The sequence below is a fragment of the Cydia fagiglandana genome, chromosome 6 (assembly GCF_963556715.1).
Source record: "Cydia fagiglandana chromosome 6, ilCydFagi1.1, whole genome shotgun sequence".
NCBI lineage: Eukaryota > Metazoa > Arthropoda > Insecta > Lepidoptera > Tortricidae > Cydia > Cydia fagiglandana.
In genome coordinates, this window is record NC_085937.1 from 689,710 (window position 1) to 715,554 (window position 25,845).

A 25,845-nucleotide genomic window follows, 5' to 3' on the forward strand; every position below is an offset into this window, starting at 1 on the left:
TGTAAAATCAAAAATGGCCGAGTTATTGAAGAAAAACCGTTTTTTTGGAAAAAAAAACCATTTTTTGAATATACGCAGGAGCCTGATTAAGCCTACTTTTTGAATTTACACTCCCAGTGACCCCCCCGAGGGACCTACGAAAAAAAAATCCAAGAACTAATTATTCACGGGTCAAAATCTATAATGACTGTACTATCATATCAATTTCAAAATTTGAGAGTCGAATTTACAGCCTTGGAAACAGGTATCTGCCGCGGAAACTTGAAAACGCCAATAAATTTTCTAATGTATACAGCGCGCTCAAAAATCCATATGAAACAGACGAAGAAAAGAAACATGTACGTTTAAGTTTTCCGTAGCTATTCCGTCACAGCCTTATGCGTCAGGTGTATTTGACCGCCTGATGTTTTTCAATAGAAATTCCCTGACCGTAGTTTTAACTCCCTACAATATTTTATTTTCCCGATTAGTGTTGCATCGTTCCCACAGTTAACTAACCTTTCGAGCACCTTATTGCGACGAGATAAGGTGCACTTTATTGCAACCAAAGGTCAGTTAAGAATGTTGCTGTTAGTACAAAAAATAACTAATAAAGATTATCACTTCAAGAATAAACGCCAGGTTTAGAGAAAGCTCCATTTAGTCTGCGTTTCCACCAGAGATGTGCGAGGGTGCGTAGCGTCACTAGATCTGCTCTGAGCGAGGATATAGGAATTGAAGTGATTCAATTGGCTCTTAACCTTTTGGCCGCCGGACCTAGTCCGCAAAGACGCTCACTCACACGCCAGAGTAAATTCTAAGTAAACAACTAATAAAAAGTTTAGGGATTGCAAAATGTGATATCGATATTTACAATTTATAGTAAAAATCTTCTCAATTTGGCTTTGTTCTTAACCAACTGTAATTTATTTCGAGAATGCCAAAAATTTACATATTTTTTACACACGACAATGTTAAAAATAAAGGTCTTTATCATTAAAAACAACCACTAAACAATATCGATTCATGACGGAATATCACCGCACTAGGCTCTACGAGAAGTCTTGTATACATGACAACGGCGCGCATGGACTGCCCGCAGTGCAGACCGACAAGGACCGTTTCCGCGCGGATTAAGTAATAATAGTCTCTAGGTCAACGGCGTAAGCGCTTGTCGGTACGTAAACTTTATAAGCGTATGGTTAGAGCCGCGCATCGTGTGTCGATAATATAAATGTACCGGAACTGCATTGGGGAAAATGACACGTGGGTTTAATTGTCAATGAGTGAAGAATAATAATATTGGAAAAGGGTGGGGATCAGAAATGTTCGGGAATGCATGTTTCACATTCGACATGTTCCTTAGAAGAGCTTGTCAGTTCCCGTATTACACCCTCCCATACCCCCTCCCATCCCTACCATAATAATTTTTCGTCAATTTCAAATACATAACATTCTCATAGTTAGGCGACACTGACTAGTCCGAGCGTCCGCCTGTAGAAGCGAAGCGAAGCGAAGCGGTCACTGCAGGGTATCACTCCCCACTACACTATCATCTCAAAATGAATCATTTGTTCTGCAAATAGACCACAAGGACAGATTTACTTGTCTGACTCTACTATGGACAGCTGAACAAGTTCCCTGAACTCCAGCTATAGTTATGCCTGTCTCTCTCTCGTTTAACGTATTCTAGTTACTAGTTATCACCAATTGGCATTTAACAGGTGTTCAAATCAAATGCTTAAATAAAACCAGATTGGACACTTGATATTTATTTTGAATATTCTCTAGAGATGCACCGGATATTCGGTTACTATCCGGTATCCGCCCTATCCGGCCAGTATTTTAATATCCGGCCGGATACCGGATAGTGCCCTACTTCCGGCCGAATACCGGATAGTACCATTGCTTGATTTCGGAGTAAACAAATTGGATTTAAGAAACAGTCACGGTCATAATCGTACATGTTTATTATTTTAAAACAATTTAGAGATTCAACTGACTTGCACGCGCACTGATTTCGAACCTAGAAATGTGTCCGCGCGAACGTTCACTTAGAAACAGGTCAAAACTGCAGAATGCGCACCTGAAAAACCGAAATGTAGGTGCAGCTCTGCTGGCCGATATTCGGCGGCCGGATACCGGATATTCGGCCGATGGTCAGGCCAAATATCCAGTATCCGGCCAAACAACTATCCGTTGCATCTCTAATATTCTCATATCGAGTTAACATTCCCATCCCTAGCTGTCTTGTATACAAGACAACGGCGACGAGGAACATGAAAAACGTTGAAATCTGGAGCAATTTTTTTGATTGCCTTATTATAAAAGAATGGATTTATTTATCTGCTTTAAATGCAATTATTTTAAAAATCAAAGACCTAAAACATTAACACGAGTGTAAAAAAATACTACAATTGATGTTTTTTCACATTTACCGAGCGGTTGAATTTGTGTCTTGTATACAAGACAGCGGCGCCAGTGTATCGTTCTATCGTTGTCTTGTATACATGCCAACGGCGGTCAAAGGGTTAACAAACACATCCCTCGCTACGCATCCTCGCACATCTCTGGTGGAAACGCAGTCTAAAAGGAGTTTTCACTAACCCTCCCGTTGACGCCGTACGCTGTGTAGAGAGATAATATTGCTAATATTTCGATTATAATATGATAAATTAATAATGTGATGTTACATGCACAGTATAGCGTCAAGAGGAGAATTTTAAAGAAAGTTTATATGGACATCCTTGAGATCCTATGTATTAGAAGTCTTAAATAATTCACTGTTAAGCTACGGTCGTAGCCGTCCCTAGCACGGATTTCCCGGTATGTAGCGAAAACGCTTCATACCGCGACGCGACTTCATAGCATTTTTCAGTAACATTAGCAGCTCCGATGGGGTTCTTTACTAAAGCATTGATAAACTCTAGCATGTAAGTTTCTAGTGTGGTTACATAGCAAACGTCATATGTACGAGCATTAGCGTGTTTCTGCTTCAGGCCACAGCTCTAAATTATTAGGGTTTTAAACTAAATTCCTAGTACAGTCGCGGTGAGCTAACTTGCCTCTCACTATAATCAGTTCTTGCATTTTCCATAGCATTCTTCTGGAGCGCCAACGGCCCGCGTTAGCTTCTTCCTATCCAGGCCACAGCTTCAATATAAACTAAGCATTGATAATTGCATTGACGTACATAAATTCCCTACTGTTGTGGCAAGCTAACCTGCCTCTCACTACGGTCCGTCCTCGCTTCTTCTGTGGCATTTTTCTGTAGCGCAGCCAGCGCCCTGCTCGCGTTCGCCTGCTCCTCCCGCCTCCAGGCCACGGTCCCTCGCGGGGCGTACGAGCTCTCCTCGAAGCCCGAGCGGAGTCCTAGGATGATGCTGAGGGCCGAGGCGTCTTGTCCGTGGCAGCCCGAGTAGCGGTATTGCGGCTTCTTGTCGAAACGGCAACCGCCTGCTGCTTGAGCACCTGTGACAAATTCTATTGTTATGAAATAATGTAAGCACGAAGTCGTATTGGCAGGGTCGCCATGTGATGTAAAATCGTCAGAGTCAAATGACTTTGAGTATAGATGTGTTCTGTTGAAATTTACAAAATGGGCTTCTTAAACTACCTAAGTAGGGACGTGAGTGTTCTTGCCACTTACGTTACAATGGTTTATTATAATTAACGACTGACATTATAATACTGACATTTAAAACAAGATTGATCACTATAACGTTACATGACTGAAAGGCCAAACGGCGTGTTTGGGCCACTGTAGGTGCTCCCGTTACTCGATGCCTAAACAATAACAGTACCAAAACTGGGAATTCCCTAATTGTAGGCCTTATATTGTTACAGTAATGTTCACGTTCAGATAACAGTCAACGTATATGTACCTATAGGCATGATGCAGTCCTGCGTGAGTGCGCACTGCACCCACGGCCGCATCACCTCCTTCACCGCAGGCGTGTCTGCTACCAACAACCTACAAACAACGAAAATTGATTCAGTTAGCTGTTGAAAAGCCTGTCTGTGAAGAAAATGAGCACATTTTTTGTACAATCAGCAAATAAAAAGGTCTACAAATTACCTACATGTCGGTGCCGTGACCAGGATATCTGGTTCGAGTGTCTTTAAAAATTATAAAAAGTAGAAGGTGGGCATATTATAAGCAGCAAAGATGACAGATACTAGATGATGAGTGGGATATGATATTAGTTTAAGCATCTCCACAAAAAGAAAATCTTCTAGAGCTGCATTCAGGTAGTGTGACATTCGCGGATTAGTAAATGACCGCACTGCTGCACGTCGAGGGTACGCCAGCACGCCAGAGTATAATGGAGGCCTAATTGGAGGAGTTCTAATTGGATGAGACGAAGATAACAACTACTAGATGTCATATGACATAATTTGCACAAACCTTGTGAGCTCTAACATCTGCACAAAGAGGAAGTCATCAAGCGCCGCGTTTAAGTAATGAAACATGCGCGGATGAGTGAATGACGTCACAGCGGCGCGTCTAGGGTACGCCAGGACGCCAGAGTGCGCCGCTCGCGTCCACAATGCAGTGAGAGAGGCTGGGGAGCCCGTCCAACGTTGGTTAGGTTCCGCGTAGATGACGCCGCCTACGCGGGATAAGGCATGCTGTGGATAAAAAAAAAACTGTTAGAAATGGCAATCATATATTATGTGGCGGTCAATCATCAAGGGCTCAAACCTCGGTTGTGCGGTATATGAAGATTAGAAAAATCGTTTTCGAATAAAATGCAGAAGGATGACTAAGTATACGGTCATGCATGATCCTTATTATACACAGACAAAACGACAAGAGGTCATATTCATGTCATCATCAATAAATAAAATAAAAAATTGAAAATCAAATATTAGGTCGATTTCTCATATATGTAAATTAATAGTACTTATGCAGTTTTATTTTTAAATCCTAAATAACACTACAGATAAAAATTGCAGCGCATATGCAAGATTACTGATGACGTTGACGATGACGACTATAGTGTTTTAACGTTTATTTACAATGTGTTGGCATTCCTGTGTGGGCGAATCAACTCTGAGAGCGACATTAATCTGGCAACGACATTTAAATTTCATTTATAAATAATACGATAATAATTTATATATTATTTGATCTTATAAGTTCAACTAAGCCATTTTCTCTCTGGTAGACCTAAAATATAGACAAATATTAAATTGGAAACGAATTCTTGGTAACTCCAGAGACATTTTTGGTAACGCCACAGACGGAAAAGTCTCGGTATAAATGTCGATTCGCCCGTGTACAAGTGTAAACTTAAATCAATAATACTGGTCGAATTAATACTTAATTTTCCAAACAAAGATTACCACTACAGGATTACCTCAGTTCGATGAACACCATACAAGCGACTAGCTTCCTATTACAAATTGGATTACCAGAAATGTGACTTCAATAGTCAATAAAACAAGATTTTTACCAGAAGTGATGAAAAATAAAAGACTGTGTTTAAGTAGATAATTAAGATATACTCATTTTTTTTTAGAATAACAGTTTAATTTTTCTTACGCACAGCAGAGTACTTTTACTTAGTAAACTGATGCAAATAAAATAATCCTTGCAACCTGCAATTTACATGAACTTGAAGGTTGGCTCGTTGCAACTACAAAGACTATATTGATTTCTAATTCCACTTAGACCAGGTACCTACAACTACTGAGACATTTCTGATCTGTGGCATCGTAGCTCTCCAACGGGTGGACCGATTTCGATGCGGTTTTTTTTAGGTGAAAGCGACTTTCCTTGCGGTAGTTCTTAGCTGTGTTTGATTATAAATACATAGATCCAGTAGTAAGAAGAGTATTAGCTCTTTTCCAAAATGATGTAAGGCGTTTTTGGCATAAAATTGAGTTTTTTGGCATATAGAGTAGATGGTTTTTTTGTTGAATAGTTATTCGTGGCGTATTGGAACCCGGTCCCAAATGACCCTTAGTCCATTCCTTAAAAGGTTTTTGAGTTAAATGAATACGATGCAACCCCAAAATATCCCCTTGACAATGTCTGTTTTACGTACGTGGGTCGTATTACTTAAGTATTTGCAACAAGACTGATAGAAACTGACGTCACACGGCTTAAAAGTAAACAGTGTCGTCTCGCCGTCTATCGCCCGTCTGCCAGCCTTGGGCGCTCCGATTAATGAGCGGAACGATAAAACGAAGCGCGATAGTTACGACGTCGACCTTTGGTGACTAGGTATTAAGCTGTTAAAAAATATGCAAAGGACATTTAGGGCTCATTTAGCCGTCTAAATGAGCCCTAAATGTCCTTTGCATATTTTTTGCAAGTTTCATTATATACATATTGCGGTATTTGATCGGTGGGCGGGATCGGGCTAAACCATGGTCAATCTCGAGGACTCGGAAGTGTCGGAAGTTATTCAGCGTTACTAAATAGTGCATCAAGAATTAAGAATTGAAGTATAATATTTTTTTCAATAAGTATGTCATCAGCGTAGACAATAGAGGCCGGCAACTCCAGGGGTGTTACATGCAACCAATGCAGGGGTGTCACCAATTACGAGTAATTTTGTGTTTCATTGCAGAACCGTCCAATACGGTATCGTGAGGCCTACTAAGGCGACCTAAACTATTACATTTATAACCGATTACTACTTAATATACACTAAAACAATATGATCTATCGAGCACACATTAAAATGATTCCAATAAGAGTAACTGCTATATATACAACACAACTAATGTGCGTACGTACGTCACGTTACGAACAGTAAACTTTACTGTTAGGTTCGATAGGCTCATATGGAACTGTTTAAAGCATTAAACATTAATACAATTTCAAATGTGCAAATGTTTTCTCAGTGTAAATATGTAGAAGAAGTTGTACGTAAAAACTAGAGAATCTGTTTAAAGTTTTTCAAACGTTTACAAAATTTCAGTTACCTTCCATTAAACTTCATTAAAGGCAGTGACGCTGACGTGCCGATAATAACATAGCACAACCATGCAGTTATGCGCACTCCACTTTGGTTTACATGAACCTATACTTTGAAACAAAAGAGCAATCGTGTTCTCCTACTTTAGACCGAAGATAGACGAGTTTAGGTTCAAAATTGTTAAGCTTCTGTAGATAGATTTACAGCTATTGGCTTATAAAGTTGTTTGCGTCAAATGTCATTACTGCAGTGGGAATTCATGTCGATAATTATTAGGTAAGAATCGTGCCGAGTTTCGGGCGTATCGACTGCCCTAGTTACATGGCACGTGACAAAACTTTACCCACGACGACGTGACGAAGACATGTGCTTCTAAGGCACAGACTGATACATCTGCATGTTTAGCAATTTTTCGAGGCACCAGAAGCACTAACGTTTGTCCTTATCATAGTCTCACAAGTTCTAAGTACCAGGTCAAAACGGTAAGCGACTTGTTGTTCCCACCAAAGCTTGGTGGGCAACAAAGAACCCGATTAATTACGTAGGTAATTTTTGGTGTGTTATCACTAATGTTAAATTTCGTCGCATTGCGTATGTCTTGTCCCTCGTGGACGCACAGGGTGTATTTTATCAACATGATAAGTGTAATAAAATAACGGGGTGCTGATGCCGCTCCTTCTAGCTAGAGTTTGATTTTTTTCCATACAATCGTAAACCACCCTAGCGCACACGTGTTGCATCACTATGATACGTGCTTTTAGGTGATGCTTCACCAGAACAGGTATTTATGTAACGATGGTGAGGTGACAAGTTTCACGTAGACATAGTAGATAGTTGATACCAGCGAATAGTTAGAAACGTTATCTTTAGTACGTAAACGCGTATAATCTGTGTAATCTCTATACACACTAATGACACAAGTATTTGTTTAGGTCTTATCTCTTTACAGTGGGATTTATATGTAAGGACTATACGGACTAGAGGTAATATGTATGGGTGTGGCCTATCTATGTTTGAAAACCTTACAGCCACGCCTATGTGTAAAATATTTATTGACTCAACCTATGTGTCAGTGTATTTACCTTACGCCATTTGTCATAAGACATCGTTTCGTAATTGTAAATTGTTGGTGTAGCCACTAGTTTCTGTAAAAGCTATTTTACATCCATTTTTTAGATTTTATAATAAGTGAGCAGCTTTCTCATTCTACCCATGCCGGGCCAATTCGAACGTACACTGATATCAGAATGGCGTCTAACTGATGTCAATCAGTTATCCTGCACTGCGCTCGTACTTGTCCGTACATGGATAGCGCAGGTGAGACGCGCGGCAAGGGTGGTATTCCACCTGTTCAATTTCTTTCTCCAACGTATATTTTGTCTCACATTTTACTTAATGAGAGCATGAGACGCAATGCACAGTAGACAAAGAAATTGGACGGGTGGAATACCCACCTTAACTAAATAACATGATTGAAATAACATTCTGATGTCAGTGTACGTTCGAAGTTAAATACCAACGGTACCTACACATATAAGATTATAATGAATTTGGGACAATGATTATGTAAGCACACAGTATCACAGATTATATCATAGTTCTACATGTTCAGAAATAGGTATAGGTATACCCAAAACATAGGGGACATAACTGAAATGCGTTTCTAAATATTTACACACAACAGCTATATCAGCTCCATAATAAGCCAAATATTTTGAACAACAATGCCTAAGAGGCCAGTTTGAAATGGAAGTAGTTTAGTTAGCAATTCTCAATACTTATCGCGTCATTACAGTTAGACCAGTGTGGCACCGACATAAACGCTAGCGTGAACGTAATTTACGCGCGTTTTCTGTCTGAAGGCCTACCGTAACGTGAACATCTAAAAAAACCGGACAAGTGCGAGTCGGACTCGCCCACCGAGGGTTCCGTATTTTTTAGTATTTGTTGTTATAGCGGCAACAGAAATACATCATATGTGAAAATTTCAACTGTCTAGCTATCACGGTTCGTGAGATACAGCCTGGTGACAGACGGACGGACGGACGGACGTTTACCCTTTGGGTACGGAACCCTAAAAAGAAAATTTCGTTAAATGCCTCTCTATGGCTCGAATATGCAAGAGCGATAGAGGCAGAGATTCTCGATAGTAGTCGATAGGTTACATATTTAGAGGTAGTTTTGTGAATAGACAATCTGCCACGCGAAGGTCGTAATGTAATTAAGGAGACCAAAACGGAACCTAATAATTGTCAATGCGTGACACCCAACCGTAGAATCTTCGCGGTAGACGATAACGGACCTTATTCCAAAGCAACAAGGGAGACATTAGTACTGGAAGTATGTGCGCAGACGACAGTCAACGTTATTTTATTATTAAAATTTCAGTTATTTGTAAATGAAAGTTTAGGACTGAAATAGGGTATTCGCTCAGCCTAAATGGGCTTGACCAGAATGATTGTTCCATAGTTCAAACTTCAAACGTCTTATATCACCGTCCAAAGAAGATATTCTTTTATTTTGATGACACCAGAGGGCTCGGAGTAATTAACAATGGAGGCGCCATTAACAGGCGTTCCCCACTGTCGAAAATAGGCGGCCAATGGTCAACCACATGTCAACCATATGTATGGACTGACGTTTATCTGACATGACGTACCTATACATTTGACGTGCCCCTCCCCCGCAAAAAACGGCAGACTATTATGTACCGAAAATTTTAGACATGGCGTCTCCGTTGGTTATATCCTCTAAGCCAGAGGGCCTGCCGCCGAGATCGTAACAACTCCACTCCAACCAATCTCTATCGTTCATTGACATGCTTAAGTTAAATGTAGGGCAGGCGTGTCTCACTCCGCGATTTCGTCGCTTTGCTACAGGTAGCTAAAAGTACATCCGCTCGACCCCAAATTTGGGGTTCGCCATAAGCCGCGCGTGGCGCTGTCGCCACCTAGCGGCCATATCTGTCATGGTCGTAACAGACGCGTTTTGTTAGAGAGCGAGTCTTCTGTACCTAGTACTATTATTTATTCTGTGTGTAGGGATGCACCGAAAGTGCCAATTAATACATACCAAAGGTTAAGCGTGGCCCGACACGCACTTGACCGGTTTTTATCATTCCATACTTTTTGCCGCGAGCTAAGTCTGATCCCATGACCTCGTTTCCGGTGGCATCAAATAATAAACCATTTTGAATCTTGTTACCAACGAGTAGGTTCCAAAAATATTCGCAATATTAGGAACTATAGTGTCAGTCAAGGCCAGCTAGCAAAATATAATTTGCTTGTGTGAGTTTTCTTGTACCGAAAATATTTCCGAGGGCATTAACATTGATAGGCCTTAAATGAATACATGTCTTAAATCGTGGTTGTGTGAGCTGTACACCTCGCGAGAGGATACATAAGCATATTACAATGCGCGTATGATTCTTGTGAACGTAAAATAAAGCTATTAAATGACACTTGGTTATTAATCGTGAGATTATCACAGAGATAAGGTGCGTTTGTCAATTAATGGCGTTGTATTTGTTGTCTTTATGCAGTGTAAAAAAGACTACAATCAAAAGTTTACTGGCCTGGTGGAAACAACATCACGAGCTCGCAATGTTATTGAATAGATACAGAAAAGGCGTGGAAATGCCGGGCTAAGGATACTTAGGTATTTTATTACATTAGAGCAGCGGTCGGCAACCTGCGGCCCGCGGGCCGCATGCGGCTTGTGAACCTGTCGCTTGCGGGCCGGGAGCCGCCTTGGCTATTTTGTATAAAAGTACGGTCCGCGTCACCTCCGTTAACTACTATTATTTGGCCCTTAGCTGCTAAAAGGTTGCCGACCGCTGCATTAAAGTAATAAACAAACATTCATCATTTATTTTAGTTTATAAGAATTATAAGGTAAATAAGCGTTGATGTAATTACAATCAGTCTAGTAGCCCGACATTTAGAATAGCTACAAAACAATTTAACATTTTTGAAAAGTGAACTTTAAACTCTCTGTCTCAAGGTTGCTTTTGCAAAAATTTCAAAAATTTGTCAAGGCGTCATTTTTGAAAAATGAACTTTACGCACTATGTGTCAAGGTTGCTTTTGCAAAAATACTAAGTTTAGAGTCAGTCGTGGTGTGAAGGTCATTTGGTTACAATGGATTTTATAAATGTGCCCTGCCTACACACACTCGCAACAACATTGAACTAATCATCGATGGACCTTACGTACTTCCAATAAAGTTCACGTATTGTCACTCAACAATGTGAAAGAGGGTTTTTACCCAATTGACGAATTTAATGAAGAACAACAGATAATGATACAAGTACCATCACGCTCTGCGATTGTTGAGCAATTTAGGGTCCCTGCTAGATTGGTTGTTCAATGTTCAATACTTACGCTATGGAAATTCCAATTTAGCTAGAACAATAAAAGGCTCAACAATCGCGGAGCGTGACTGTAGGTACGTGTGTATTTAATATCACCATCATCATCATCTCAGCCATAAGACGTCCACTGCTGAACATAGGCCTCCCCCTTGGACCTCCATACGTGCCGGTTGGAAGCGACCCGCATCCAGCGTCTTCCGGCGACCTTAACAAGGTCGTCTGTCCACCTTGTGGGTGGACGTCCTACGCTGCGCTTGCTAGTCCGTGGTCTCCACTCGACCACTTTTCGACCCCATCGGCCATATTTAGTATTTAATATGTTGAGGTAAATTAGCTAAAAGGGTCCGTAGCAAGTTTCGCAGTTCGAAGGAATCAGTAAAAGACCAGTATGTCTTTATATAAGTAAATACATTTTATAATAAGGAAATTTTACCTGTGTGGTTAACCACACTGATATGGGTTGTAATGAATCCGTTAAACGATTGTAAACTAACCACTTGTTATTTTATAGCGTTGATAACAACGACAGATAGGTACACAATGCACTTCATATGGCATAAACACTTAATGGCATAAGTACTTTTTTAATACAATATAACACAAATAAATATGACTTCATAAGTACATATTTGACCTACCTAATGCAAACGTCTTCCGAAAACCGGAAAATTACTTGGGTAGTGCCCATCTAAGCTAACTTTGCACTGATTTGAATAGAACAACGTGAGGTGCTCTTTAAACGTCATATTTTCATATAAATTGTCATTTTTTTTGTTTATTTTATACATACCAGCACTTACAGATAAAACTTACGTGCTAATAGTGTTTAGGTATTATTTTCATGTGAATATACATTTTAATATTAGGTATAGTATTCTACATATTATTCTCTCTGTGATTATACAATTCTATCCTATTATTGATGACATAGAGCAGGTTAAGAGCCAGACCAAGATAACTCTGTCACTGCAAATGCGATGACGAGTTAACAAATGTCTGACTATGTAAGTGTAAAGCCCTGAAGGCATTGGCTTGACACTGCAAGTCATATCAGCGTAATGTCACGCTGAATGTGCGATGTCAAGGTCGGAAAGCGAACTCCGAGGCGTAGCGAAAGTCGATTTAGTTGAACTATGTTCCATCCCATTCTTTCAAATACATACGTCAAAATGTCAGATAAAGACAATCAATTCATAGCTAATTCAGGCCAGGAACGCGTTCATGAATAACGCCATTAGATGAGAGAGAGAAATGTTGTCTAATGTAAACAATTAAAGATCCTGTATTCTCATAAGAGTGAGTGAGTTAATATAGACTAACCTGTATGATGAGCGGGCGATATGCTGTGATGCTCTCGTCGCTGACGTGGGAAGGGAAAGCCTCCAGGTCGAAGTCGATGACTGCACAGCGTGAGGAATTGCAGTAGCTCGACACCTGCAGACGATCATATATTTAGATAGGTTACAATTGGAAAAGAAATAATGAAATTACACACACAAGCGAGAAAGAGATATAACTTTAAGCATGTTTGGCTCACATAAAGCGCGCAATCTGCAGTAAATGAGCTTGCACCCTCACAGTGCTTAATCACTTGATCTGGAAGCACCTTTAGCTATTTAATTGACCATGTGAAGCAAGGGATTGACTACATTTCAACCCAGTAAATTAGGGATACACTTTTGACTTCATGACCCAAACCAAATCTTACTTAGATAATATTTTGAGTATGTTGATCCAATTTTGATGAAATTTCACAGGAACTTGAGGGTGGGTTTCTCAAGAGACTCATATTAACATTGGTTGTTCAAAGAAATATTCAAATATTCTGTAATTAAGTAAGCCAGATCAGTACAAAAGTTACTCACCACAGCCAATGAGTTGGGTTTTAATCCTAAATTGTACAGCAGTATAGTGTAGGGCAGCCTCGCCGCTGCCCTCACGAAGCTCACAGCCATGGCAGGGTCGTCCCGGACATGTGTCACTATTACCGGCACTGTTGTGTTGTGCCAGGTTTCCACATGCCCCGAGAGACCCAGGATCTTGAGGTAGCGCTCCTCTTCAACCAAGTGGTTCTCTTCCACATCTCGAAGGTTGTCCTGTGGGGAAACAACCTGCTGCATTATAAGAGAGTTCTCTGTAGGTAATAAAGAAAGTGTCAAAATCTTTGTATTGTAGCAATATTCACATGAGGGCTTAAGCAGCAACTTTGCTACTTTATCATTCTTATAAAACCAACAGCTATTATTTTTTCTTTGTTTTTATTTCAAGTTTTCATAAAATCCAATAAAGTAATAAATGTAAAGTACACCTACATTGATATATTTTTTGTATAAACTACATGCATTTATTGTGATAAGACTTTAGCATGAGATTAAAACTAATTGATATAAGTACCTACTACCACATATAATATGTTACCTTGTATACTTAGAATGTTGTACATAATGTACATGATTGCAATGATTAAATATATTAGGAAACAGGCAAGAGTTATTGAGTTACATGTTACATGTAGTACCTGGAAGTCCTTGATGTGCTGGTGCGTTTGCGACACGATATTCTGGATGGACTGCGGCTGCTGCGAGTGGAACACTATCAGGAACAGACTGGTCGCGAACACCGAGGTCGAGAACAGCAGGAAACTCTTAGTCTTCATCTTGGCCGCTCATTCTACCACTCCCCGGCATTTCCACGAGATCCTTCCCTTCACGAGCGACCGCCCACTCATCACACGCACCCCTTCATCCTCAAACCACTACTCAAGTTTGAACTTTGAAAAATAAATCAATATCACTGACAGCCGCTTCCCCGCTCATTTATTTGACAAACTACACACAATATCCACCTCGTATTAAAAGCCAAGATTGGAAACATTTAAACCATTCACAGCCATAACCGACTATATATCGTATTGCATATCATATTATATTTTTAAAATATATTTTTTGCAATAGGCAGACGACTCCTTCATAGACTCCTTCCGCAACGGCAAAAAAAGATGACTGATTGATTTGATTTGATTGAGTGAATGAATGAAGGAATGATATTTTATATCCATGCTCAAACGTATATTGGAACAGAAATTACAAAAGAATTTTAACCGAAAAACTCATTGCTTAATTATATTAATACATTTTGGATAGCGTATAAACGTGAGACTCAAAAAAAGGGATTTAGTATGATACGATACGATTTTAAGTTCCGATTCCAACTAATCATCAGTTTGCTTCTAAACGCATTTTGCAATAATCGGATTGCGCATATCTGTCACATGGCTATCAATGTCATAGTAATCATTCATTCATTCCATTTTCATTCACATATCATTGTTTCTGTTGTGTAGGTGCGTACCGCTGATTTCCTGCATATTTTCATAATATTACGTGTTTGATTCATGTTGTTACCCTATTTATTCTAACCATTTAAGGTCAGCAGTTGCGAGAACATTATGTCCAACATATCCAAGAGGAGGCGAGAAGGATCGCGGTCCAAGATCAAGGTGAGACAATGAGGTCACATCGTGGCCGATTCATGCTCCTTGTATGTACTTATCAAAATCGCACAGGCAACGTGTTTTCTATCATTGACCTCTGTTTCACTAACGTAGTAAACAGGATAATAATAAACAGGACAGGTCTGGGTTGTTTACAAAAGCAGTAATGGTGCGTCTACGTGGGTACTTTAAAATAATTGAAACGTGTTAAATTGATTTCATTATCGCCGCCGGTAAACGAGTCGTAACTTCCTTGAAGCGTGACGCGTTAACTGCAAATTTGCTAATAACTTGATAAATACAATCGCATGACTGTTTTCTTCATTTCTAAACATTTTATTGACATGATCTCGTGTGTAAATAACAAGTTGCTCTATACAGAGTATGGGAGACCACAAAGAGTTTCTGAACCGCATCACAAAAACCCTCTACTACGGTGAACTGCCCTTGCACCCCTGTCTGAGTCTCCCCGTCACTGGTATGTTGGTGAAAACATTATTATTATGAAGATAGTAACAGCAACATAGTTAAATGACTATTAGTAGATCTTATTTAGTTGCAATAATGTTGTGTTTATGATGTTACAATACAATACTCTTTATTGCATGTTTCACACAGTTTATTTACAATATATGTAGAGAAACATAAACAACAATGCAATTGTGTCAAATTTAAGTATAAATATTGCAATGATGCCCAACTTACAAAATAAATGTAGATGAAGTTTCAGCCCAATCAAATAAGGCTTGTGGGTACTAGATGACAATATATATCGACGCTTATCATGAATAGTGGCACAACTCAAAATGAAATGCTATTGCATTTAATATTCTATCTTTTACTGGTAAGATTTAAAATCGAACGGCATTTCATTTTGTTTTATGCCACTATTCATGATAAGCGTCGATATGGAAATTGAAAGTCTTTATTCAGGTCCATGGGCCCATATTCTGTTAGTTTACATTACACTGTGCTTAAAATATGTTAGTTGAGTACCTACATAAATTGTAAAATCAATAAAATCAATACAAATACTTATATAGGGGTCATTCATTAATTACATCACACGTTTAGGGGGAGGGAGGGGGTCAAGAAAATGTGACATATTGTGACATGGGGGAGGGGGGAGACACAAACTTTGTGACGTCACTTTAACTTCATCAGTAACCGAAAATTTATTTAAATTATTTTATTCACTGTACATTTAAATAACAAGTTTTTAGAACGATAATCGTTTTTATTCGTTTAATTTTCTTTCCTAAGCAGTCTTGGGTTGTAAAATTACTAATATTTATATCGTCAAAAATATTTTGATAAAATATTAATAATACTTAGGTACTTACTGAATTCGATTTGGCGATTTTGTAGAAAAAATGTGACGTCACACTAGGGGGGAGGGGTTTGCCAAATGTGACCAAGTGTGACAAGGAGGGGGGAGGGGTCAAAAAACCTAAAAATTCGTGTGACGTAATTAATGGATGACCCCATACATAGAAAAAATCCATAACTCTGGAACAAATATTTGTGAAGAACACACAAATAAATGCCCTTACCAGGATTCAAACCCAGGACCTCCTGTTTCAGAGTCACTATCGAGTAGGCTAGGAGGCCTTTAAAGGAATATGAAGGAAAATTTTGTTCTCCTATTATTTGTTTATAAAACATTATTTTATTTCAATTATCATTTGAAAAACAGGATACATAATTGACTTTGGCTAATGTGGGATTCAAACCCACATCTCACAGTAAATTTTTTCAGTGTGATTGACATCAGTAGATGCAAGTATATGTATACAATTTGTAGGAAACATAATTGTTTTTTTCTTCTAACAATAATAATGCAATGAATATACTCATGGTCATTATTGCAGGTGTTCCTATCAGCAACACACTTAACTCTATTAAGACCTTATTTCTTTGTATTAAGGTTTACATATTGCTGGCTCAATATTACACAGTTGTATGTTACATTTTCAAGATTGTTTTGTTGTTACCATTGTGGTGCCGTGACCAGAATTATGAGCAATTGATAACAATTTATTTGTAACACAAATTTTACATTTTTTATCTGTGTTTCAGAGGTATCGTGCGCGTTGTGGTCGGCCGCACAGCAGGGTCGGTCGCTGAGACGATTACACGGCGACGCGGCCGCGCGGCTCGCGTACGACGCGCGCGTGTCCCCGTGCGCGCTCGTGCTGGCCCTGCTATACTTGGAGAGGCTGCGACACCGCAACCCCGCGTATGTCGCCGCCGCCGCGCCCGCTGACCTCTTCCTCGTGTCGCTGGTGAGTGTCCTGTGTGTCGCTTGTACGTGTAGTCTACGACGCACGTCTCTGTGTACACTTTTGCTGGCTTTCTTATACTGGAGAGGTTAGCATCAATTAGTTAATTTATGTTTTATGACTTTCTTATTAACATAAGTCAAAATTACAGCTTAAGACCAACAATTAATAGGTAATTAAGGCTTGTACTGCGTTTAGTGGCGGATTTGGAGTCTTTGCCGCCCTAGGCCCCAGGCCCTGTAGCCGCCCCTTTCTCAGCACCCATCATATTGACTACATTTTGAGTTATTTTTTGTTATCATCAGCGAATTTTTTGTCACAATTTGCCGCCTCTAAATATCTTGCCGCCCTATAGTTCGTTTTTTTTAGCATTAGAAATTAGGTAAACAATCTTGATGTGTCTTTTAATTGAAAAACACATTTTAAAAATAAGTTACGGCAAATATGTAACAATTATGAATCTAATACGATCATTTATATTCTTCTGCTTTCATCAGTAATAGTTTTTGAATTTTAAAAAGCGTTTTTCAATTAAAAGACATGTCAAAATCGCTTACCTTCTTGCAAGTTCTTTCTAATGCTAAAAAAAACGAACTATAGGCCCGGGCCTACTGGGCCTTAGGGCAAATCCGCTACTGACTGCGTTTATGAATAACGCCATAAATCCTTTTCCAAGACTGTCAGTAACGTTCTTTACATTCGTTAGAGCACATAAAAACAAACAACCATTCAACACATATTCTACAATCTAAACAACTTTGAAACATTCTAAACACATTGTCTTCCATTGAGGCCAATATACATATGCAAGAAGCCACATATTTTGACTATAAGGTGTAGAATTTGTGAAGTTAGGGCTTGTAGAGTTAGAAGCTTGGCTCTACAAGAGATCTGATAACTTTTTGTCAGTGCAAGCCTTATGGTTTCGTCTTGGCAACATTTTACATAAAAATGTTTTTGGTGGGATTATTCATTCCACCAAAAAGTTTAGTAATGAGGATGATTTAGATATTTTAGATTAATCGAATTTAAACTATCGTGAGACATAACTAACATTAAACTAATTTTACGGTTTAAGTCACGTGTTTTTAGTCACTCGCGCGACGTGTTTCGGAGGGCCTAGGTGACACGTGAGTTTAACCGTAAAATTAGCTTAATATTATTTAGATAAAGACGAGGAGGACAAAGGGATTAATCAGAAAAAATATTATTAGCTAGCCACAGGCAAGGAAGATAGGAGTAGAATCAGCTGTAACAATGATTATGTTGTGTTACAGATGGTTGGCAACAAGTTCCTTCAAGACGACGGCGAGGACGCAGAGACGTTAGTGGCGGAGTGGGCGGCCGCCGGCGGGCTCACACCCGCGGACCTCAAGCGGCTCGAGATAGACTTCCTAAATGCTATTGTAAGTATGACTATAAATTTTGTTCCAAATGTAAGGTCCAGTGATGGTCAGTTTTAGACTCCTAGCTAAATTGGTTGTTCATACTTACGCTATGGAATGTCCAATTTAGCTAGAGCCCTAAACGGCGTAACAATATCAGAGCGTCTCTGTACTAGAATACTGGTAATTTAGATACTCAAAAATGCTTAATATCTGACTTGTGCTATGAACTGAGGCAAGTGAAGCAGAGTACATAAAATGTATGTACCCATTTAGTCTATGTCTGAGGGAGCTGTCCAAAAAGCTATTAACGATCAACTGTGTATAACGAAATGTAATGTGTGGATAAGAGTTTACTTGAGCCTTAAGAAACTGTACACCCTGGGGATGGGTGGGAAACAAAACATTGCCCGGGATCACCAAATTCGTTCATAGCAATCATAGCCTCCTAAGGCCCAATGTCCTACCTATAGTACTTATTCAGTTCAATGAAATTTAAATCATATTCAATTGGAACAGAGTCGCATTTGTTTTGTTTCGTTTAATTTTCAAACAGAACCAAAATCAACTCTATTCCCTGCACTAAAGGTTCAAATTTCAGTGGCAAATTTTGGATTTTTCATTTGTATGGCTGGGCCTTAGGAGGATTGCTATACTCGCTTCTCGATCTCCGCCTGTAGTAGGTACACCTTTCTATTGCCCTTCTGTTAATTTTCCTTGGGTCAGGAAAGGGCTACTGTAATAATATAATTGTATATTTTTCAGGAATGGAACGTATACGTAAACAACGAGAGCTTCGAATCGGGCCTATCCTGGCTTGAAAGTCAAGTGGCGTTAAAGCAAGCGAAAGAACGGGGGTTCTTCACGTATAGCGACTTAGCGGCCGCAGGGGGAGGTAAAGATGAACATTTTTTATTATGTTTTTTTTTTTAAATAGAATAAACCACAGACGGACGGACTAGGGTTCCGTATATTACCTTCTAATACATAAATATAATTTATTTAAAACACAGGGCTGATTTATACTCCAATAATAAAGAAGCATAGAATGGCCACTTCACTTATATAAAGTTTAGAAAGATCGTGCGTTATCCATTGTGCGTGCGATTTTATATTCCGAGATAGCTGAAATAAAAAAAAGTGAATGAATTGGAATTCAACATCTGTTTTCCTAATTCTAAAGTACGTTTACTAGTGGCACTTTTTACGTGTGCATGAACTAGGTGTTCCTGTTCCAGACGCAGGTGTGGCGGTGGCGGGTGCCGCGGCGGCCGCCGTAGCCCTCGCCTACGTGGCCGCCCTCAGCGCCCTCGTCACCTCCGCTCTCCTGGTCTCATACACCCTACCTCTCCTGCAGCTCACGCGCGCCACATTATTGTCCACCCCGCACACTCTAGAACCGTCTCTAAACGCGACCGTCGACTTTGCTGACCCGCCTCGCTGCTGCACCGACTGGCTCGACTATCGTTCCGCTATAAATGCCCCCCCGGTTTATACCCCCAATTTACATGAACCGTGGTTTAAAATAGAGACCGATTTCACTTGGTACCGCAGCTCTTTAGTAGACCCGCTTCAAAAATGGCTGAAAAAGCTGGACGAATATGCTGATGAATATATTTTTCAATCTAGAGAGTGCTCGGGTTATCAGCCCGCGATGCAACCGCGCTGCGTGCGCCAATGGCTCAATCTTAGCAAGCTAGGGGGTCTTGTGGTCATATCGGACCGATAATATTTTAATATTTAAAGCTCAGTCACAGAAAACACTATGATTACTGTCTCTTTCTGGTTTACCAAAATAAAGTGACCGTAGTAACCTTTTGAACGCCACAAGTCTGAAACAAAAATGTCATTCACACGCTAACATTACTTAAATAAAGTCATGAAGGTTGTATTTATAACGTACGTCATACCGCTCGTTAAGCGTTCTTGGCGTCTAAAAGGTTTGCGTGTTTCTGCGATTGAGCAAACTAATCGCTCACGCTTCTGTCCTTTACATTATTTATAATAAGAAATCGCTCAATAGCTTATTTTCGTTGTTGAACAAAGCAATAATTGTTTTCGGTTTAATTTTAGTTTGTCTGTGTGAGCCTCCGTTTACGTTTGACGTCGCCCCATGGTATAATAATATACTCCGCCTGGTACTCTCTTCCGACAACGTGACTGACACAACGACACAAGCCTACGTCATCATGCGACAGCGCTATACCTATAATAGTATGCAATAGCGCTATACAAAGTGGCAATGTTATTGTGACGTAGGCTTGTGTCACGCTGGGAAGAGAAGACCATGTTTTATTAGACTATGACGTGGCCCGTATTTGTTAATACACTATTAGGTCGTGTTCAGAAAGAATGCGATTAATGTTGATACCCATATCTCATACATAGCTAATGTATAGATTGATCAATTTACAAGTTTTGACGTTAGAAGTCTATGAAAATATTGGTACAAATCTCATGAAAACTCACATGAATCGAATTAGCTTATGACAGATACTGCGTACAGTACACTCACTGTTTGACAAAACTAATGTTTGACAGCTGAAGGTCACGAATGTAGCTGTCCCTTTCTAACGTATAGGTTCTACGGCTGTCTAGGGTTGCCAAATGTGCAAAATTCGGCTCTTTGTGATTACATAAAATAAATACAAACATAAAGTTGCTAAGTAATCGTAATATTGTGTCCGTTTCATTAGTTACCAAATTGCATTAGATATTTTGTAAGAAGGGTTTTTGAGATTGTAGATAATCTTGTCAAATTGTAAATAAAACGTAATATTTTTGTATGTCGTTCTTGGTGGTGTAACTGCAAACTAAAAAATAAACTACTTCTGCAATATAAGCTGTTTCCTTTATTATTTCCAAGCGAAAAATAATAAAAACTTCTCTAGTCTGTGACAACTGCTATGCAAACGTATGCAGTTTGATTTCGCACCATATTGTAATAATTGTAAAGCCTTACAAAAATGATACTCGCGGCTGGTGTATTTTTATTAAAATATGAACTTTATCCTGTTTATGTTAAGGTAGAAAATCAAATAGACCCTTACATATAACTAAAATAAAACAACTATATGAGGCTTCACCATGTATTTTATTGAAGCATATCATTTACTTATATGCGAACACTGAGCGCTGTCTCGATTTTTATAACATTTTCACGAATAACCATTAAGAATATCAAGACTCGGTCCATACAACAATTTAGGTGTCACAATAAAATAAATTTAACACGGAATTCATTGGTATGTACATCGGTTACATTTAACTAAACTACGCGCGATATAAAACTACTTTGCTTACATCGCCCACGCTATTTATACTTTACTACATACAAAAATACCAAATGACTATTATGTACACGAAAAAAGTGTAGTATGCGGTAGAATATGCTTTTTCCGAAGTGATTTGAAATACTTGAACAATGATTTTGGTATGTCTACTTAAATTTCATAACATAGGTTTTAAAAAATATATATAGATTTGTAAGTACATTTATGTATTTCGAAAGAGGAAATATTTTACCGTAAATATACACAGTAGTTCAATTTTATACACTAATACAAGGAGTAAATATGCAGAATATATTTTCACTAAAACTGCCGCCATACCGTCTACTACTTGCTAAGACAAATATGCAATTTTGATTTCTAAAACTAAAAATACAAAGTAGTATGAAAAGGGAGAACTTTTTATAGGACACTGGGCGGCTAGAGGACAAATATGTAATTTATTGAGCGATATTTATAGGGCTCACGATTCACACACTTGGGCGCTAAGACACTCAAAGATAGTTCCTAATAAATAAGTTCGAGCGTACGACTTTTTCTATTCAGTACTAGATTCCCATTGTAGATGCATTTACTCGTATAGGGAATTAGGAACGAGCGAGCGTGACCTAACTTCAAAAGATGTAACAAATCTATCTACTTCCACTCATTTATTGATATATATATATATGTATATATGTGGCAGGTAGTTTGAGAAGGTAATTATGTATGTCATGTAACTATTGCTATATTAAGTGTAATTACAATGTGAATATCTTTATGTCCGTGTTATAAAATCTATACAACATGCTACGAAAGAACATAATTACGAGTACCTAATAACAACACAGCCCTGTGGTTGCTAGCGATCTAACGAATGCCTAATCAAACTATCATGATACGCACTAACATTACTAACACTGTTTTAACATTACGTCACGTGTTATCAGTTACAAAATATTTTTATTGATGGCAACAAGCAAAAAGTTTGTCTTATGTTGACAGTGGCGTAGCTAGAGGATATGGCGCCCGGGGCAGGCACCAAATTTGCAGGAGGGCCAGATTACCATCCGCATTTCACACTTCACAGTGGTGGTAAATACGACTGACGAAAGTATCCCTGCTGTGCCTTTGGCAAGGCGGAGAGGTAGTATTTTGCCCATTTTGGCGCCCCCCGTAGGACGGCGCCCGGGGCACGTGCCCCCTCCAACCCCCCCCTAGTTACGCCACTGTATGTTGAACGGTTACTTCATGATGTCAAATGCGTCGTCCTATCATGTGTGACGCGTCAACATGAACCTTATCGGAATGCACGAAGGTTGATATTGGAGTGTAGCCGCGCGCGTCAGATGACGTCTGTGGCGGTTAACAACCTGTGCACAGTTTATTTAAAACACGCCATAGGTACTGTAGTCAGAGATAATCTCGGAATGTAGTTCATTCTACAGCCGAAGCCGTAATGTTACAACAGTGAATGCTCTACCAAACTAGCGACAAACTTATTAACCGGAGGATTGGAACACATGTGGAGCTTCTAACGATATCACTCTTAATCGGTGGACCTTATGACATTGCAATAAGGTTTACTTTGCCAGTGAAAAGTGTCGACGATGGTAAGTAATAACGCAAGCTAGTATATAGCAGTCCAACGAAACGAGATGACTAATGTTAACAACCTTTTAGGGATTCGAATTTTCCCCTTATTTATAAAACTTTACGACTCTGAATTACTTAAATTATGTTTTATCCCTTTCTGATAAATACATAAGTTAAAATGACAGATAAAGACAAACGAGTTACACCTAATTCAGTAATTTGTAATGCGTTTATGAATCATCATCATTCATTTAAGAGTTAGACTCTTGTCGGTGGAGCGATTTCCATGTATGTCGGTCCTCTGCCTTCTCCTTGACAGCCTGATACGACACGACGTTGAGCTTTTCCTTTACTTGATCTATGTACGTTCTCCTTGGTCTCCCCCTCCGTCTTGTTGCCTCAACTTTCCCTTCAATGATATTTTTGATAAATTCGTCGTGTCGTAGCAGGTGACCAAGCATCTTTCCTCTTCTGTTTTCGTTTATGAATAACGCCATCTATATACATATGTTAGCCATAGCTACTAAACACTACATCATCACGTCAACAGAGACAGCTTGTTCACAAAGCAGCGGCTCAAATGTTGATATCATCTGTTAGTTCTGTGACATCTTCCTTGTATGTATAAACAGCAACACTCCTAAATGTACATCGGTGGATCTTGGATCTTATTACAGAAGGCATAAGGTCCACCGATGTACAGATGTGTGGGCGATGGTACAGTCGACGTCAAAGATATGGTTACACTTTTTTGCACCTTACCCCTTTGTGATAAGGCAAAAATTGTAAACATATCTTTGACGTCGGCTGTAGTACGAAACACGCAACAACAGCTTTCGTCAAGCAATGTAACTCAGTAATGGCACAGAATAAATAATAGTACTAGGTACAGAAGACTCACTCTCTAACAAAACGCGTCTGTCACGATCAGCACAGATATGGCCGCTAGGTGGCGACAGCGCCACGCGCGGCTTATGGCAAACCCCAAAACTGGGGTCGAACAGATGTATTTTTAGCTACCTGTAGCAAAGCGACGAAATCGCGGAGTGAGCCACGCCTGGTAATGGTCAGATTATTTACATTATTTACCTCGTTTCGTTTAGTTGGCCTAACTATTCTGCGTGTCTATGGAATAAGAAATCTGTTTCTGTATGCGACACGCTGGTCATATGCTATTATTGTCTAAACAAAGTGATGGAAGACTGCAAACTTTAAGTTCTGGTGTTTCAGGTTCCAAATGTCACATTTATAGTTCGTTTTTATAGCATTAGAAATAAGGTAAACTCTTGATGTATCTTTTAAATGAAAAACACATTTTTGAATTATGAATCTGAATCTAATACGATCATTTATATTCTTCTACTTTCATAAGTAATAGTTATTGATTTTTAAAAAGCGCTTTTCAATTAAATATATATGTCAAGATCGCTTACCTTCTTGCAAGTTCTTTCTAATGCTAAAAAAAAACAAACTATATGTCAACTATTTGTAAAAACTAGCATTATTGTCGAATTCTGGCTAGCTTACATACAAAACTTATTATATTCAAATATAATGAGCTGAAACAATTTGTTTGGAACAGTTTTCTATATTGCTGGTATTAGTGGTATTTATAAAATTTTGTGAAACCATATTGAAAAAAAGGACGCTTAACACAAGTATTGCAGTCGCGCTTGCACAATGTAATTGACCGCCGGCATCATGGACGGGACGACAGCAATGTAATTAATCGCGTACGACAGAGATAGGAACAGTCGGGTCAATGTTCGCAATTTCTCGTGGTAAGCGTCCTTTCTTTACTTTGAATAACTTTTCATAGACGTCAAAGTCGAAAGATTAAATACAGAAACATTAGATTATTGCTAAACGTGAAAATATTATTTAGTAAAATTAAGTGGAAGTGTAAACAACGTAGTTTGTTTATATTTTATTTTATACTGTTACCTAATATCTTGCAAAATGAATACCGCGAAAATATCTTACACAATATATTTAGGCGCTTCGTTGTGCAAGATATTAAATAAAATTGTAGGTGCCTTTTCTAAATGGACACTGAATTTTTTATACAAATATTTAGTCCATCACGAAAGAAATAAGTATACACATTTTTTCATGTATTTCCAATCAAATACAGAATGTACGGATCTTTTACTTCGACGATTAATTTTGTGACGTGACTACACATATAGGTAATTCAAAACAGGTTACTACTTTTAATATTATTTACTAATAAACAAATACCTGCTAAATTTAGAACACTTTGAGCACAAATAATGATACGACCGTCTATGATACCTGTAAGACCAATATCAAATACTAATAAATTAAATCAACAAACACAATTTGTTTGTAGGTATACCAATGTAAGTGTATATAGTTATGTATGGTGAACGCATAAAGATATGTCAGGACAAAAACCTTTCAATCTCATTATGCGATCAGTACGGTTACCATCAGTTTGTCACTGACATAAACGCCGTCGAGAACGTAATTTACTTTCTATACATCTCGCTCGCACTCGCATATTAGTGCAAACG

General features: G+C 38.9%; 2 protein-coding genes and 1 long non-coding RNA gene across 6 annotated transcripts; 1 reads left to right on the forward strand and 2 right to left on the reverse strand.

Moving 5' to 3' along the window:
• Nucleotides 1-171: 171 nt before the first annotated feature.
• On the reverse strand, nt 172-14,303 carry LOC134664891 (uncharacterized). 3 transcript variants are annotated; one of them, XM_063521602.1, is made up of 7 exons: nt 13,802-14,303; nt 13,149-13,394; nt 12,604-12,717; nt 4,388-4,611; nt 3,864-3,952; nt 2,516-3,450; nt 172-740 (listed from the first exon to the last, which is right to left on the reverse strand). In XM_063521602.1, exons 1-6 carry the CDS (start codon nt 13,937-13,939, stop codon nt 3,182-3,184), a joined length of 1,080 nt encoding a protein of 359 aa, XP_063377672.1. In that variant the 5' UTR covers nt 13,940-14,303; the 3' UTR covers nt 172-740; nt 2,516-3,181. The 3 variants fall into 3 exon arrangements, with proteins under 3 accessions (XP_063377672.1, XP_063377674.1, XP_063377673.1); XM_063521604.1 differs by having other exon boundaries at nt 13,149-13,379; nt 13,802-14,299; XM_063521603.1 differs by having other exon boundaries at nt 172-3,450.
• A 290-nt stretch (nt 14,304-14,593) lies between these two features.
• On the forward strand, nt 14,594-21,285 carry LOC134664890 (protein CNPPD1). 2 transcript variants are annotated; one of them, XM_063521601.1, is made up of 7 exons: nt 14,594-14,626; nt 14,711-14,782; nt 15,158-15,254; nt 16,856-17,061; nt 18,336-18,464; nt 19,209-19,338; nt 19,682-21,285. In XM_063521601.1, the coding sequence occupies exons 2-7, from the start codon at nt 14,732-14,734 to the stop codon at nt 20,170-20,172; spliced, it is 1,104 nt and encodes a 367-aa protein (XP_063377671.1). In that variant the 5' UTR covers nt 14,594-14,626; nt 14,711-14,731; the 3' UTR covers nt 20,173-21,285. The 2 variants fall into 2 exon arrangements, with proteins under 2 accessions (XP_063377671.1, XP_063377670.1); XM_063521600.1 differs by lacking the exon at nt 14,594-14,626 and having other exon boundaries at nt 14,633-14,782.
• A 233-nt stretch (nt 21,286-21,518) lies between these two features.
• Nucleotides 21,519-25,841, reverse strand: LOC134664898 (uncharacterized). The gene is made up of 2 exons (XR_010098320.1): nt 22,943-25,841; nt 21,519-22,704 (listed from the first exon to the last, which is right to left on the reverse strand). It is a non-coding gene; the product is annotated as an uncharacterized LOC134664898 (long non-coding RNA).
• Between the last annotated feature and the right edge of the window lie 4 nt (nt 25,842-25,845).

Excerpts from the sequence above, each read along its gene's own strand:
- LOC134664891 (XM_063521602.1), bottom strand. The coding sequence starts at position 13,939 with ATGAAGACTAAGAGTTTCCTGCTGTTCTCGACCTCGGTGTTCGCGACC. Across the intron at positions 12,718-13,148 it reads AACCCAACTCATTGGCTGTG|GTGTCGAGCTACTGCAATTC; the intron begins GTGAGTAACTTT and ends GATCGTCTGCAG. Across the intron at positions 3,451-3,863 it reads GGACTGCATCATGCCTATAG|GTGCTCAAGCAGCAGGCGGT; the intron begins GTACATATACGT and ends AATTTGTCACAG.
- LOC134664890 (XM_063521601.1), top strand. The coding sequence starts at position 14,732 with ATGTCCAACATATCCAAGAGGAGGCGAGAAGGATCGCGGTCCAAGATC. Across the intron at positions 18,465-19,208 it reads TAGACTTCCTAAATGCTATT|GAATGGAACGTATACGTAAA; the intron begins GTAAGTATGACT and ends TATATTTTTCAG. Across the intron at positions 19,339-19,681 it reads CTTAGCGGCCGCAGGGGGAG|ACGCAGGTGTGGCGGTGGCG; the intron begins GTAAAGATGAAC and ends TTCCTGTTCCAG.